Source organism: Pungitius pungitius, chromosome 19, assembly GCF_949316345.1.
Source record: "Pungitius pungitius chromosome 19, fPunPun2.1, whole genome shotgun sequence".
NCBI lineage: Eukaryota > Metazoa > Chordata > Actinopteri > Perciformes > Gasterosteidae > Pungitius > Pungitius pungitius.
Window position 1 is genome coordinate 1,163,535 of NC_084918.1, and position 17,051 is coordinate 1,180,585.

At 49.0% G+C, this 17,051-nt stretch overlaps 1 protein-coding gene across 1 annotated transcript; it reads left to right on the forward strand.

The window, feature by feature from the left end:
- Nucleotides 1-3,427: 3,427 nt before the first annotated feature.
- On the forward strand, nucleotides 3,428-14,774 carry rnf152 (ring finger protein 152). The gene is made up of 2 exons (XM_037456698.2): nucleotides 3,428-3,722; nucleotides 13,939-14,774. Exon 2 carries the CDS (start codon nucleotides 14,110-14,112, stop codon nucleotides 14,749-14,751), a length of 642 nt encoding a protein of 213 aa, XP_037312595.1. The 5' UTR covers nucleotides 3,428-3,722; nucleotides 13,939-14,109; the 3' UTR covers nucleotides 14,752-14,774.
- The last annotated feature ends 2,277 nt before the right edge of the window (nucleotides 14,775-17,051 follow it).

A 17,051-nucleotide genomic window follows, 5' to 3' on the forward strand; every position in this document is an offset into this window, starting at 1 on the left:
TTACTAAAAGAACATCATGGTGTATTGAAGAAACACTTGAAACTAGAGACTGAGACCATAAACTCATGTTTACAATGTTTACTGAGGGAATAGAAGTGGAGTCATTTTCTCATAGACGTCTACACAACCTCAGGAACAGGTGGTTGCTTCCGAGCTCCTGCCGAGCGATGGCTCCCATTCAGAAAGCAGAGCACCGCTTTAAAAAAAAAAAAGATCTTCTTCTTTTATTGCCCGCGATAAACTCAATCTCACGCCGGAGTGTATCCAATTATACGGCCTCGCAGGCCGCATTCAGAACGAGGTCACCTTAACTCCTATCTCCTCCTCATCGAGCCGAGGTTGAAAGGGGGATTTGATTGGGTGATAGCGGCTGAGGCCAAAGATGTATCAGCCACAATTTCATCAGCAGCCATTCCTTGTCCATCTCTCTGGAGAGAGGTGCTTTGTGGGTGGGGACGGGTTCAGACTACAGGTCCACTGCTACCGACCACTGAGGGTCCGAAAAACACTCGTGGATCTCTTTGTAGTTATTTAGTTATCTATTTTAGTAGTTGGATTCTCTTTAAAGTGGTTTTGTGTCTCTTTGTTGTTCTTTCGTATCTCTTTTAGTAGTTTGAGTCTCTTTGTAGTTCGGTTGGATCTATTTTAGTAGTTTGAGTCTCTTTGTAGTTATTTTGTATCTCTTTTAGTAGTTTGTGTCTCTTTGTAGAAATGTTGTATCTCTTTTAGTAGTTTGAGTCTCTGTAGTTATTTTGTATCTCTTTTAGTTGTTTGAGTCTCTTTGTAGTTCGGTTGGATCTATTTTAGTAGTTTGAGTCTCTTTGTAGTTATTTTGTATCTCTTTTAGTAGTTCGAGTCTCTTTGTAGTTATATTGTATCTCTTTTAGTAGTTTGAGTCTCTTTGTAGTTTGTTTGTATCTCTTTTAGTAGTTCGAGTCTCTTTGTAGTTATTTTGTATCTCTTTTAGTAGTTTGTGTCTCTTTGTAGAAATTTTGTATCTCTTTTAGTAGTTTGAGTCTCTTTGTAGTTCTTTTGTATCTCTTTTAGTAGTTTGAGTCTCTTTGGAGTTATTTTGAATCTCTTTGTAGTTCGTTTGTATCTCTTTTAGTTGTTTGAGTCTCTTTGTAGTTCTTTTGTATCTATTTTTGTTACATTGTGTCTATTTTGCTAGTTCTTTTATATCTCTGCAGTGGCTTTGGGTCTTCTTGTTGTTATTTTGTATCTCTTTGAAATGGTTTCCTGTCTGTTTGTACAGTGTAAAACATGCGTCTCTCATGGGGAACAACGCTTGACGTTCGTTAATCCGCCCTAAGACACCGTTTCTCTCAAGGTCAGCCTCCGCCCTCTGGACCCGCTGACCGTAAATCACTCTCCAGCGCGGGCGTCGACCAAAGCGCTTAAAATGTAACTGTCCTCATCAAGGTGGCTGAACCCCTGTGCCCGGCCCGAGGGGGGGGGGGGGGTTCATCAGTCTACGGGCCCGTGGAGTGGAATTGGCAAGGAAGCAGATGGGGGACGGAGAGGAATCCCTCTGATGAGCCACTGAGGGGGAGGTTCACTCATTTAACGGATGAGTTTCATCTCAGCATGAATCATGGATGTTATAATAATACAGTGTGTGCACTGCCTGCCCTCCCCTCTGACTCCTTTTTCATGTCACCGTGTTTATTGTTCTGACCTTCATTTCTGCTCTTAACAGTGTCAACAGTCATTTTTATTTAGCGTTAATTCTAGCGCCCCCTGTGGAGCAAAGTGGTATGTCTTCTGTAACCAGGGTCCCTTTAAATCTCTCATTCTACAGCAGCAAGCTCCGGCGGTCTGACCCCCCCTCAGTCCTGGTTCCCTCTAGCAGGTCCTGCAATGCATTGTGGGTCTCTGGCATGACATAGTTACACAATTCAGAGTCACGCGAATACCAAAACAAAAGTAGCAGCGCGTGTAATGCGTGTAGCTCGACTTGATGCAAATGAACCCCTCCAGATACCTGGAAACAACCCGTCCATGTGTCCTCGCCATTGGCTACGACCCCGTGTGACATCATTATGTCATTCTCAGTGTGTTGTTCTCACGTTGACTTTCCCGTTGGGTCGTAAAAACCAACAGAAGATGAGATAATCGTAGAGAAGGTTGTTGTGACCCTCTCGACATGAACATTCATTTTCTAAAACTCTTTTCCCTCATAGAGACAACGGAGAGCTTCTCCAGCGCTCTCTCCGTCTTTCCTTCCCAAACCCATGAGCTCATCCGAGCGGAATCAAAACAACAACAAGCCCAACATCTCACAGCTTCACAGCTTCCGAACCCACCTGACAAACAGCTCCACTTTCTTTGTTTCCTGCTAGTTGACCCAGAAACATGCTCCCTCTCTCCACTCAACACGCGGTACACAACCACCTGGCGCACACTTTGCATTTACACTGGAGACACAAGTATGTGGGGGAGGCGGGGGGGGGGGGGGGGGTTGCATGCCCTGATCCCAGCAGGAGAAATTGGGCAGAAGACGAACCCTCACATGTCTTTTTCTGGCTTCACTGAAGTGGCACCAGGTGGCTGATGTTTTGTGCTTTGGTCTTTGACAGGTGACCTAGTTTTGTTTTTCGGGGAACGTTCGCTCTCTGGGATTCGCTCATTCACACGAGGCGACGATGGGAGGTGCATTGTGGGGAAAAAAAGGGCGATCCCGGTTGGCTGCCGCGGGGAAAGGCCTTTGATTGACGGGACGCGCGTTGACACTCCTTCTGTCTGATCACTGATCTAATTATGCACAAGCTCAGTACAAATTTAAATTCATTATCCTCGATAATTAAAGCAAATATCACAAAGAGCGCTTTCGGGGGCCGAGGGACCGAGACCTGCAGCCCAGGGGGGGGTCTGAGATATTCAAACACGCACACACACACACACACACGCACACACACACACGGACACATCTCTATAAATATAGCATCTTGTTAAACGCATCCTCAGGGCTCTCCTTTGTAATTGAACCCCCATAAAGCGATGAGCCATCTCTGCCTACGTCGCAGTGCTTTTCCTGCTGAATAGAATCGCCCTTCTTCTAATCGACACATTTAATCACAAGCTGATGGCGGGAAAATCATTTTTATTTTAGAGTAAATCTGATCGATCACGTGAGGCTTTCAGAGGAGCAGCGAGCGGCAGAATCAATGCTTCATTATTTCTATTCCCCCTTTAGAAACGGTTGCAGTATTTGAGTCTCTTATTTTGAATAACGTTGTTTTGTATTTGATTTTATTTAGAGTTAATCATTTAAGGTTATTTATTGGCCTCCTAAAATGTCACAACCTCACTGGCCTCCTTGTGTAGATGTATGTCATTAAAACATGGAGGATGTAAAAGACACATTGGACTCCTGAAAATGAGGTCATGGAAGACTTATATGTTCCTTTACTTAAAAAAACCCATCCTCAGTGTCACCTGAAGCTGTAATGTGCCCATTTCTTCTTCTCCTCCTACAGTGAGAAGAAGGCGTGTCCTCCTTCTTCTCAGAGAGAGAGAGAGAGAGAGAGGGAGGGGGGGCTTTTCTGTGTTTCTCGCTTCGGGTTGAATCATAGGAGGAACCTATGAAACAAGGCGAATCGCGCTCCACCTCCCCCCTCCACCCCGATCAAAGACCCGGGGAGGAGCGGACACGCGCAGACAGGCGGACACGCGCAGGGGGAGCACCGCTGCTGCCATCGGAACCGAGGACCAAACACAAGGTGAGCCGCGCGTTTCTCTAGAAATGAGGGTGGAACCGCCACTAAAGTTCTCTCCGGTGTGCGCGTTCCCGTCTTTCTTCTTCTTTCTTTCTTCACCGGAGCGCTCCGGTCCGCGCCTCCTTTTGTCGGGCTTTGTCTGCACACTTGTGCATCCGCGTCGGAGTCCGCCGTGTGTCCAGATGTCGCCTCCCCGGTGCGCGGTGGCGGTGATTTGGTGACGTGAGACATTCTCCAAACGTCTCCAGGGGACTTGAGACGTTTCAGTTTAGTTGTCCTCGCGCCGACATGCGGGTCGATGCGTTCGGCTTTGTGTTGTTATCTCTCCCCCGGACCTCCTCACCTGAACAGCGGGGGGGGGGGGGGGGGGGGGGGGGGGGGGGGGGTCTGATGTCATCCTCGCCCATTGTTCCACTGATTGTTTGCAGACTTCAAGATTTGCATCTGTTCTTCATGCCTATAAACAGGAGTGTGGTTTTGGGGACACGCTGCCCCCCCCCCCCCCTCCTCTCCTCCTCCTCCTCCTCCTCCTCCTTTACAAACGGTGTCCAATTTAAAGATGCTTTCATCAAAAACGTGTCTCCCCGGAGAGAAGAGTGTGGTGTGATGATGAAATGTGTGTGTGTGTGTGTGTGTGTGTGTGTGTGTGTGTGTGTGTGTGTGTGTGTGTGTGTCATATACAGAATCCGAATAGAGGAGCCACAGGGCCTCCATGGTCTGCTTCCAGAAGGAGACGTTTGTTTCACTGGTGTTCAAATGAGGAGGAATTTAAAGTTTGGTCCGGTTCTGCAGAGCTGCTTTCCCGTCTAAATCTTCTCCCAACATGAATGAAATAAAGCCCGTAATCCCCCACGCTTTGCATTTGCTGGACATCGTCTCAGCCTTAATCTCTGCGAGCTTAATTGCCTGCAGGAGTAAGAGTTCACGTCCTGTGAGCCGCTTCCTGCTCTGTAGAAACCACTTCCTTTATTCGCTGTCACGCTGGTGAGGTGGCATGCAGCGTTTCTACAAGGCGTGTTTACATCAGTCGCCGTTCCCGTGGTAACACACGTGGGTTCGGGCTGGTCGGTGCTCTTTGTTTTCAGGGTGTAGAACAACGTGAGAACAAAGGTCTAAAGATTAAAGCGTTATCCGTGGGTTTAATTTGCTTCAGTTATTTGAACAAGATAACGAGCGGGACTTAAATTTTTAACTGTTGAGGCGTGGTCAAGAAAAGAATTTGGCTTTAGGGTTTGGGTTGAAATAACTACAGAAGTGTTGTTAATTAAGCGAGGGTTGAATTCCTGTTTCCCAGGAGGCTGAAACCTTCGGCGATGCCCCAGTTATTTAATGAGCCTGAGTCCCGCGTGGGTTTCTGTTTTATACTTCCTGTTTCTGCAACAGACTTCATGGCATCGGAAGCATCCAGCTTCAACATCTGGTGGGAACCAGGAGGCTGGAACGAGCGGCTCAACCAGCGCATACGGACGGAATTTACTTTTTCCAAATAAACAACACGATCGCAATCCAATCAAGAGCACATATGTTCATTTTCATGCCGTCTCTTGGAAGAACCTCAGATTATGCTCTCCTGGGGGTGAGGAGGAGGAGGGGGGGGGGGGTTATTTCACCCCTTATATCGCCTACGCTCAACAGTATTTACTTTATGCAACAGCTGATCGCTGCCGTCACAGGGAATGAAGGTAAACATTACATTTGCGGAGGCGCGGAGCTTTACTTTAGCAAAAGTTTGAAATATGAGGCTGGGAGTTTTGGCACCTAAACCCCCCCCCTCCCCCCCCCCCCCCACACCCTCCCCCCCACGTTCTGCAACGAGTCAACACTTCAACTAAGTAAACAGGACGAGGTGTTCATTAGATCAACGTCTCTCCGTCCGTCTCCCTGCGTCATTTCACACTTTTTATTCTACTTTTCAAACCCCCCCCCCCCCCCCCCCCCCCGGCGTTGAATTATTATCCCCTCCCTCGACACTTGGCAGGTCCGCTGCCATCGCTTCATTTGCATCCCGGCGCCACGCCGCCGCCCAAGTGCATCCTGGGAGTTGGGTGGCTAATTGGTTCCCATCTGCCGGGATGAAGCGCGGCCTTTACTGGGACCTTGCGTAATTTGTTATTTCACAACGCCGTTATCTGCGGCACGAGCCGCCTGACTCTGTGTCGAGATAAAGGCCCCCCCCCCCCCCAGGAGGAAGTGGCCTGCTTCCAACCGCACAAACAGGAAGTGACGGGGGAACGCTTGCACGCTCGCCTCGGGGCTCGTTGGCGTCTGCGCTACCTGAAGAAAGTCAGCTGGCTCTCGTCCACAGCTATTAATCCCCCCCCCCCCCCCAGGCTCAGGGCGATGGTGTCTGGGACCACTTTCATGTATAACAACTTATCTGAACCACAACCTCACCTTCTGGTGAGTAGTCGTGTGTTTATAACCTTTATTGCATTTAACCCCAATGCAACCTTGTTAAGTTCTAGTACCTTTTATGGTCATGATGCGTATTGACGTATTTATATTTCTCCTCTCCTCCCTCGTGTCTCCGTGCTTTTTTTTAATTCCTAATAAAATAAATGTCACATGACCCCCTGAGAGACGGAGAGATGTGTGCCTGCGTTGACCTTCTGTAATGAGGTAAGGTCTCCACATGTGCCGGCGGGGGCGGCGTCCTCCTCCCCCGAAGGAGACTGAAGTACGGGGGCCGCCTTGCCTGGGTAAATTTGCCATTAAAAAAAATAAATGGGAGATGAGGAAGTGGATGAGGTTCCAAAGTGACTATTGGGGGTGAGACGATAGAAGTAACTGGGGGGCCTCGGACCTCCGAGGTCACGGCACGCATCACGAGACGCGTCGTTAAACGCACCCACCGGCGTCCCCACCCGTTTGTCCTCCGAGGCGCCTCCTCCTCCTCCTCCTCCTCCTCCTGCCGGGTCTCTGCAGCGCGACGGAGTCCGTCCGCCTCACACGAGACATCAGTCAAACTCCTCTTTGATTCATTTCATTGCAGCGTGTGGTTTTTCTATCGTTGACTCGTCTCTAACGGCTGCTGTAATGAAACCGAGCGTGAAGCCTTTTTAGAGGCCCTTAACGAACGTTGTTTTCCTTCATCAAAACCTCGGGTGTAATTGGGTTTTTATGAGCGAGCGGAGACTCTTTAACTTCTGCGGGGATAATTGTTGTCGTCACACCGGTGATCGAGGAGCTTTTATTTTGACGAGGGCGACCCCCCCCCCCCCCCCAAACGACCCAGATAGGATTGATGAGCTGCGAGTGTTTCCTCGCGTTGATCCGGTGATGGTGGAGCTGTTTTAGTTTTATGTGTCCCTTTGGATCAGGTGCTACCGTGGGGGGGGGGGGGGGGGGGGGGGGGGAGAGGAAGGGGGGGGTATGGATGGATGAGGTTGTGCATCGACGCGGCGCCGGGAAAAGGGCCCCCCGGGGGGGCGACCTCTTGACCTCTCTGTGGAGACGGGCGATGAACCCCGATGAAGACTATTTCTGTTCTTTGCTCATTTGCTTCTCCCCCCCCCGTGGAGGAGGAACCAATGGGAGTGCAGGTGGTGGTTCGGCGCCGTCTGCTCCCTCCGCCAGACACCTGACCCACTTTCTCTTTCTATTCAAACATGTGGGTCCGTCTGCGTCCACACGCCTTCATAATTCATCACGCCGCCGTGCTGTGTGTTCATTATATATTAATATATTGTTTTCTTCTTGTCTTGACCTCCATTTGTTGTCGCCGCATCGTACTTTCAGGTTTTACCCGTGCATTAAGTTTTAAAGCCACGTTAAACGAGGCTTGGACGGGAATCTTTAGGATTTTATTCATTGTTATGGGTTCGGTTCCTCTGACAGTGACACCTTTTATTTTATCATCTTTATCAAGAAATGGTCTCAGATCCTTTTTTAAAAGACCTCGTCAGCTACTCGATGAGGTCAGTGATTATTCTTCCTTGCCCCCCCGCTGTGATGCTCTCTAGCAGAGCAGCAGAGGTATACTGTGTGTATTTAATATTTCAGGACCTGGGGGGGGGGGGCTCAGAGTTTTTTGTTAAAATTCATTTCTTTCCAGGGTGACCTCGTCTTTTTAAACCTGCTTCTGTCTGCAGGGCCCAGGAGTCCCAACACAAGGACACAACCCTTAAGGGGAGGTGGTTTCATGTAACCATGGCAATGAGCTCCAAAACAAGAAGGGGGGGGGGGGGCGGGGGGTGGTTACCAGGGCATGCACCCTTTGTGTCATCATATCCACATTATTCTCAATAATCTATAAGAAACCCTCTGATTGTCCCTTCAAGGTATTTGGTCAAAGGAACCTAGATTTGATCGCCCATCCGCACTCCCCCCCCCTCCGCCCCCCCCCACGACCCCCACATCCAGCATCCGGCCTCCGGCTAAAAGTAACTTTTTCAGACTGAAAGCTTCATGAAACCTGAACTTTCTTCACTTTGAAGCTCGGGGTTCCTGGTGATTCATTCGGCTCCTCTCATCTCGCTCCGATTCCACGAGGCTCAGACGGAGCCTCACAATGAGGGTGACAGGATGGAAAAGTGAAACGGGGGAGGCAGATGGGGGGGGGGGGGGTAAAGCAAAATAAAGAATGGAGGGAGCGACGGAGCGGGAGGAGGAGGAAGAGGAGGAAACATGAGCCACGTCTTCCTCGTCTTGACATTTCTCTTCGTCTCTCCTGGGAGCGAAGAGCTCGGTACAAATGACCCAGCAGGTGATGGAGTGGGACAGTGGAAGAGGGGGGGGAGGACAGGAAGAAGGGGGTTGGAAGAGGAGGAGACGGGTAGAGGGTGTTTGATTAGTTATCATGCTCAGAGCCCCCCAAACACCCCCCCCCCCTCCAAGCCAGAGCCGGCGATGTGTGAAGTTCAGGTTTAAAGGTGATGACAAGATGATGCCGCTTGTTAAAAGCCTCAAATTCACATCTTTTTCGGGGAGATTAACTGGATTTCTCTCATTAAAATACACCCAATCCTTACCGGGCCGATATGCTTATTACAGGAGAAGTGAGATTTCTGAAGGTGCCCTTTTGGAATGGCTGCCATTACTCCGGTTATAATTCAACCGCCTTGTAGCATTAAGTCCTGCAGTTCTGCAGGGTTGGTTTCCTCCACTCGGCGCCGGGTGAGAAGGAGAAATGGAGCTTTATCTGCATCTGGAGGCCGAACCCCCCCGGCGGGTCGGGGGACCGATCTCCGGCTAATCGGCTCCTCCAGTGAAAGCACGAGCCGATCCGAAGCCTGCTCCGATTCCTGGAAAAAATAAAAATTTAGGGGAGGGGCCGAAAGGCGGCGGCGGCGTGGGGGCGTGGGGGCGATGTCGGTGCAGCACACCTGCAGGCCTCAATCTGTCAATCAAGCCGACACGGCACCAAACGGGAGCCTCCTGTTTACAATGCTGCGTTTTTAAAAATCTTTTTGCGCGCCGCGTGTCCCGAAGGAAGGACGCCGCCGTGACGCCTCCTCGCTTCCTCTCCTCGCTTCCTCTCCTCGTGCTGTTTTCATGCTTCCATCAGAGCGGAGACATCCAGCGGGCGTCTTTGCCTGCACAGGTACCCTCTCATGTGTTCAGCCTCGGGAGACGCTGTTGAAGGTCACACCTGTGTGTGTGTGTGTGTGTGTGTGTGCGGTTTGACATTTGTATCCCTTTTTGTTTCCCTCCTTGCGGCTCACAGAGGGGGGGCGAGGTGATCTCTGGTTCGTCGGGGTGCGTTTGATGTCGTTGCGGGTTGAAGGGCATCACTCATGTGGGTACACAGACAATCACACCAGGCTCTTCTGGGTTTCCTCTCGTTTCCATCCTCCTGTTTTCATCCACGATAACATATTTTTAAAAGTGGGAAGAGAAAAGCCAAGAACATCCCCTGAAAGGTAAGAACATGGAGTCAGTCTGAGTCAGCTGATGTGTCCTCTGCAGACATCTCAACCACAGGAACAAGTTCTTATTCCTGCCAGTCAGATTCAATGAGGCCGGAAATCCTGAAAGGAGTTTAAAATTGTGCACTTTTTAGGACTTAATGTTTTTTTTTTACCCTTTGACAGGCACCCTGAAAATAAACTAACGCTCCCTTTTCCCAGCAGCCACTTTGTCACAGTGCTGCAGAGCGAAAGTTAGTCCGCTGGCTGAGTGAGACGAATCCAACGCCATCAACACGATGCATTCCATGAATAATAATAATAATGATAAATAGCCCTCAGGTGAGCGGAAAATAAACATCTTTGAGCTATAAACTGGAGACATTTCATAATTGTATTAATGCGCCAATGAATCAATTAGAAAAGATATATTCAGATAAAATAACATTTCTTTAGGTGCAGCAGTATTAGAAAGTGCTCCCGTTCCTGACAACCTTGAGATAAAGAAAAACACCTGACGCTGCGACACACAAACGCACTCGCATGCACACGCGCACACACACGGACACACACACACACACACACACACACACACACAACAGCTGCCACCATGCAGCTTTAATCCTGACAAATTGCCACAGCGATTTACTGCAAGGTGTCTTTCTAAAGCTGCTTTATCTGCCTCGCTTTTCCATTCACTGACACACACACGCACGCACACACACACACGCACACACACACACACGCGCGCGCTGCTCTGAGATTCATCCTCCGGTCTTCAGCCTCCTCAACAGGCCCCATTATCTTAAGTGTGCGTCGATGGGCTGCTGCGAGAGTGAACACGTGTTCATGCTTGTAAACTAACTGGCCTCTGTGCTGTGTGTGCGTGTGTGTGTCTGTGTGTGTGTGTGCGTGTGTGTGTGTGCTTTGATGCGGGGGCTCCTGCGCGTTGTTACCAGCACGCCGAGGCCCCCGCTCAGCTCCCCCCCTTTAGAGAGCGCTGCAGAAATATCAAAGCCTATTTAACTAGTGACATCTAGGGATGAAATGGGGGGGTTATTGGGGTTGCACAATAACTTGAAGTCCACTATCACATCCACAACTTGACACTGTGCATGTGGACTTTTGTTTATTCTGGCTGCAAAGACAACGGCGCTGATGCGTTATTTGCATTATTGTGATAATTGTGATGATGGACGTGTCTCGTGAAGAAGAGGAAGCAGTGAAATGAGATGAAGAAGGAACTGCAGACCGCAGATATTTAACACACAACCGTTCACTGCTAAATATTCCAAATGGTATCGTTTCAAAGCGCTTATTTGCAGAGAAATACAATTCATTAAAAACTACTGCTTGATTATGATGATGATAAAGAAGTATCGGCCTGAGAAGAAGATGATGCTGCTTTAAGCAGAGAGGAACCCTTTGATGGCTTGTTAAGTGGAGTGAAGTGAAGCCTCGTCCATCACCAAGGATTCTTCAACCAATCAGACCAAAAGTCCTGAATCTCAACCCCAGTTTGAATGATCCATCGTGGATGATTTGCTCATCGGGTTTTTTAGGGTTGGGAGTTTAAAAATGAGTCGTCCTGCTTTTGGGAAATGGGTTTAATTCGTCAGATTGTTGACAGCGGCGCGGTTAATCTCTTTTTTTAAATTTTATAATTTGCGATGATCTTTATTCAGAGAGCCGCCACGAGGGGCTCGATCAAAAGTGTCAGCGGCTGTTTGAAGTTCGCCTTCATCTTCAGGTCTCTGGGATCTTCTTCTGGATCTGCAGACGGGAGATCGGGCCTCCGGTGCATGAGGCCCCCCCCCTCACCCCCCCCTTCATCTGCACACTGTTCTCCCAGAGAAGGTGAAGAGGCCCCTCATCAAAGAGCCGGGATGCGTCCTGCTGATGAGCGTTTCTTTTGTTGATGGGGAGGGAGGCGGAGCTTCAACGCACACAGGTGTTCCACAAACCCTGAACATGAATAAATATATTTAGAAAAAGATCAGCTCTTACTGGAGGGAGAGAGAAGGAACTGCATATAGTCATGAATGCCGTGACATCATCGACTCGCTGACATTTCACAGATTCACACCTTTTTGCACCCCTCATTCCCCTTTGGTGCTTCCAGGTAGTTTATTGTGTGTGTGTGTGTGTGTGTGTGTGTGCGTTTCTGGCTGCAGTGGTTATTTTTAACCTCATTCTGCGAGGACAAGTGCACTTCCTCCTCGGCCGATTGTGTGTGGAGGCCCTGAGGGAACGTGTGTGTGTGTGTGTGTGTGTGTGTGTTTGTGTGTGTGTGTGTTTGTTCAACTGTTACTATCTTTATTTTTATTAAAGAGTCCGATGACGAGGATCAATCAAATCCTGCACTTTCCTCTCGAGGATCGCTGTGATTCGAAGCTTTTTTTTTCGGTGTTGTCGTGTTTGCAGGTGTGATGGAAAGGAGGTCACACGCCGGTCGCCTTGGTTACGGCCGGGTTAAAGCGATCAATCATATCGATGGGTCGCGGCCGACCCCCTCAAGAGCAGACGCGCTGTCTTCTTCACGTTTAGAGAGCGTTTGACCTCTGAGGTTTTCATTGTTTGAGGGACTTCAGCAGCAGATGAAATCCTCGGATGTGACAGATTTATGATGCCGACACACTTTGTGGTTCATCGATTAGAGCTGCAGCAAACCATAGCTTTCTTATACACTATAGGAATATTAGCTGACTCTTCTTATTATTTACTTACAAAACAAACTGGCAATGTTGACTCGGACCATTTTGGGGAATCTTAACAGGCGTTCAAACATTGTTTTGAAGACGTTTTGTTGCTCATTCTGAGTGAACTTAAATAATGTGATCTAACTTTATTTCTGGGCTTTAGCATTTTGCACAAAATGAGGCCTGTTTTTTGTGAATGCCGCTGTGATAATTAGACTCTGGTGCAGCTTTAGTCTGCGGGCTGAAAACGAGCAACGCGTCGACTGTGGAGGAGAAAAGATTGAAGTTGAAATGAAAAGGGGGGGGGGGGGGGGCAAACTATGAAGAATTGATGCAAAGCAGAAGAGGAAAAGCTTTTCCGTCAGCAGGAGGGAGAGACGGGATGTGTGGGAATATTGAGCCACAAAGCATTTATGTCAGATCAAAGCTAATCCTTATCTTGGGGGAGAAAGGATTCAGTAATACCCGGGGCTGTCTCGCCCCCTCAAGGGCAGCTCTGCTCCTCTGCTCCTATTTCGCTCTCCTCACTTCTTCCCCACCAGGATTCTTTTCCCGCCCCTTTTTTTCCTCCTCGCCTTTGACTCGGCGGCGGCTCGGAGAAACCAGGTCACGTTAAGAGTTACAGCTGAGAGACAAACACGCGACATGTCAATCAGCGTGTAGCCCCGCCCTGAAGCATCTCCTGCTTCCTGGACCATCAATCACTAAATGAACATCATGCTGCATTGAAGAAGACTTGAAACTAGAGACTGAGACCATAAACTCATGTTTACAATGTTTACTGAGGGAATAAATCAAGAGAAAAGTAGAGTCATTTCCTCATAGATGTCTATGGGAGCAGAGGAGTCGCCCCCTGCTGGTCACTACACAGAAGTAGAGTCATTTCCTCATCGACGTCTATGGGAGCAGAGGAGTCGCCCCCTGCTGGTCTCTACACAGAATGCGGGTTAAAGACGCTTCAGCATAGGCTTTGGGTTATAATGGGCCTGGCATTACCTTAGGAAGAGCTGAAGGATACGGTCGAGGGCATCTCGGCATGGAGCGATCGATCGATGAAGGGCTTTCAGAAGGATTCTGGGTTTGATTAGAAGATTCTACGCGGGGCTTCGATTCACTCACCCTCACTATCAAGTCCTCGTCCCCGAGTGCAGTCGTTCAAGGTCGATTGTGATCATTTCTCTCTCGTCCAAAATGGAAAAAACTAAAAGGCTCCAGACGGGAGGAACTGCTCCCAGCTCTCCTGGTGTTATCTGCAGGTGTCTCCACGGGGTGCTGCGACCACTTTAATTGCCTGACATCTTGTATTTTGATAAAAGGGCCCTGTTGAGCGCCTCTTCACTCGATCCGTCTGGCTGGCAGACGCAGTCGAGGACCTGGAGGGACACCCGGCTCTAATAATCTTCTTCACACTTGTACAATTCGGCGGATAAAAATAAATAAAAAGTTGGCACTGCCGTGTTTGCTTGTTGAGGTGTGATTTTTTTAAAATACATTTCATGGGGTCACGTGCAAAAAGGAAAAAAAAAACTATAGCGGCGTCCGCTGTGGGTTGACGTGGTGGACGTGACTGTGTGTGGGAGGAGGAAGAACTAGTTTGGAGCCTTGTGGCCTGGAGGAGACGGTTCTGTAGAAATATCACAACTTCCCTCAACTATGCGTTCTCTCCTGTTGCAGATGGACGACCACGCTGCCGCCTCGGAGCTGTGACCTCGCCGTGACCTCGCCGTCGAGTCGTGGTCGCTGGTGTACGGTGTGATTTGTCAACGCGACCTTTCCCCTCCTTCACGTCGGCCGCCCGAACAGCGCAACAGATCGTCTGCCCATCTGCAAAAAAGAAGAAAAAAAATGGATACTCTGTCCCAGGACTCCATTCTGGAGTGCCAGATCTGCTTCAACTACTACAGCCCCCGCCGGCGCCCCAAGCTGCTGGACTGCCGGCACACGTGCTGCTCGGTGTGCCTGACCCAGATGCGCAGCAGCCAGAAGGAGATCCGCTGCCCCTGGTGCCGCAGCGTCACCAGGCTGCCGCCGGGCCTGTCCGTCTCGCAGCTCCCGGACGACCCGGACATCGTCACGGTCATCGCCATCCCCCACGCCTCGGAGCACACGCCGGTCTTCATCCGCCTGCCCAGCAACGGCTGCTACATGCTGCCGCTCTCCGCCACCGCCAAGGAGCGGGCGCTGGGCCTCCCCGGGGGGCAGCTGGGGTGCCGCTTCCTGCCCGGCGGCCACCAGAAGGCGGTGACCGTGGTGGCGGTGCCCGAGCGCCAGCACCTGGGCCTGGCCGTGGACCTGGAGGGGCTGGGCCTGGAGGTGGGCGAGGGCGAGAGGAGGGTGGCGGGCCCGGCTGGGGGGGGGAAGGGCTCCGCGTGGTCCGGCGTGTGCACGGTGATCCTGGTGGCCTGCGTGCTGCTCTTCCTCCTGGGCATCGTGCTGCACAACATGTCCTGCATCTCCAAGCGCTTCACTGTCATCTCGTGCGGCTGAGGGCGGGAGGGACGGGGGGGGGGGGGGGGCGGGGGCTGCTCTGACTGCAGAAGACAAAACCCCCCCTCACACACGCACACCTCCAACACCCCCCCCCCCTCCCAACCCCCTGGTGGATTTTCCCCGACGAGGGGACTCAACTCCCCCCACGGGAGGCGCTCCATGTGCTGCCATTACGTCCCTTATGTCTCCCTCTGATTAGGAGACTGGAAATAGGATAGAAATAAAGATGCAAACCTTCACTTCACTCTTTCCTCTCGTCCCGTTCCTTCACTTTTCTCTGAAACAACGCGTTGGGAATTACTTCCAGGAATGTTTTTTTTGGTAGCAGCAGCACAAAGACTTTGGACTCGGCTGCAGGACGTGAGTGACCCCCGCCTGGCTCCGTCTGAACCGTCGGGGGGGGGGGACGTTTCACACAACTTGTAATGTGCTCACGCCAAACTGGTGCTGCAACGGCTCTGTGTGGTTAGTCAAAGGATTGTTGTAAAAAAAAAAAAAAAAGCTACAGTTTGGACACATTTTCATTCAATCTTGGGAATTTCTTTCATTCTTTCCGTTAGCTCTCTTAGCTTAGCATGAATTGTAAGCAGTGGGATGAGTGTATGTGGCTTCCTTTATAAGCAGACAAAGTGACTCCAAACAAAGAGAAAATGTAATGTTGTGCTAGGTGCTACATGCATTACAGCCTGAACCCCCATGAAACCAGAATAAATACAATCAAAGAACATTGGAGGTGGACGGCTACATTTGATCTTCTTTGTGTCTTTTTCACAGTACGTTTTTCCACGGATGTTTCATTTTTTAAACTTTTACTGATTTATATTTACCTGCCCATCTATTTTTTCATCCTGTTTGCTGAGGCGATTTGACTGTTTACTGTACAGTTAATGCAATAGAGAGAAGAGCGAGGGGGGGGGGGGTGTCTCTTTGTACTGCAGCCTCGTCATGCACAGAATGATTGTAATTTTCTTTGGGGGGTTTTCTAATAACTTGCTCTTGTTGACACGTTTTAGTATTAAGATTTGAGATGAGGGACTTCTTCTGTCCTTATATCTCAGTAAGAAGATAAAAGGTAAATGTTTGGTCAATTTAGGTATTAAGTATATAAAGAATTATATACTGTACCAAAATGCTATAAATAAATACGTACTGTGTATCTACTTATTCACTCACGAATCATTTCTAGATGTTTTTGATGCATCACTGAAGATCACTGTCACGATAAAATTAAAACCATTTTCTCTTTAAATGGAGCTTGTTTTAAGATCTATTCTTTTCCCTGTGAAAGAACGGCACTTTCTTCAAATGTTGCATGGCACCATTTCACCGCCTTTAACCAAACAAAAGTCTTAGAATCCTCACACCAGGGCACAACGTTTGGCAGCTCCAGGCTTCCTGCGTTGGAATCTCCTGTGATGAAAGCGATACAAAATCTAAAACGGAAGCTGCAGTCTCTAAAATGAAGGCTACAATGTATAAAACAAAGGCTACAGTCTCTAAAACGAAGGCTACAGTCTCTAAAACAACGGCTACAATGTATAAAACAAAGGCTACAGTCTCTAAAATGAAGGCTACAATGTATAAAACGAAGGCTACAGTCTCTAAAACGAAGGCTACAGTCTCTAAAACAACGGCTACAATGTATAAAACAAAGGCTACAGTCTCTAAAATGAAGGCTACAATGTATAAAACGAAGGCTACAGTCTCTAAAACGAAGGCTACAGTCTCTAAAACAACGGCTACAATGTATAAAACGAAGGCTACAGTCTCTAAAACAACGGCTACAATGTATAAAACAAAGGCTACAGTCTCTAAAATGAAGGCTACAATGTATAAAACAAAGGCTACAGTCTCTAAAATGAAGGCGACAGTCTCTAAAACAACGGCTACAATGTATAAAACGAAGGCTACAATCTCTAAAATGAAGGCTACAATGTATAAAACAAAGGCTACAGTCTCTAAAATGAAGGCTACAGTCTCTAAAACAACGGCTACAATGTATAAAACGAAGGCTACAATCTCTAAAACAACAGCTGCAATGTATAAAACGAAGGCTACAATCTCTAAAACGAAGGCTACAGTCTCTAAAGCAACGGCTACAATGTATAAAACAAAGGTTACAGTGGGACGTCGGTTTGATGTGTGACGCAGTGACAGTTGAGTTCAGCTGAACCGACTCGCTCCCCGCTGTTGCTTTGAGACTTTGAGACTTTGCTCAAAGTATCTTTTTTGAAGTGAGCGCCGCTTAGCTGGGAGTTGAAATATTTTTAGCTTCGAGCACTCGGCGGAATGTGCAG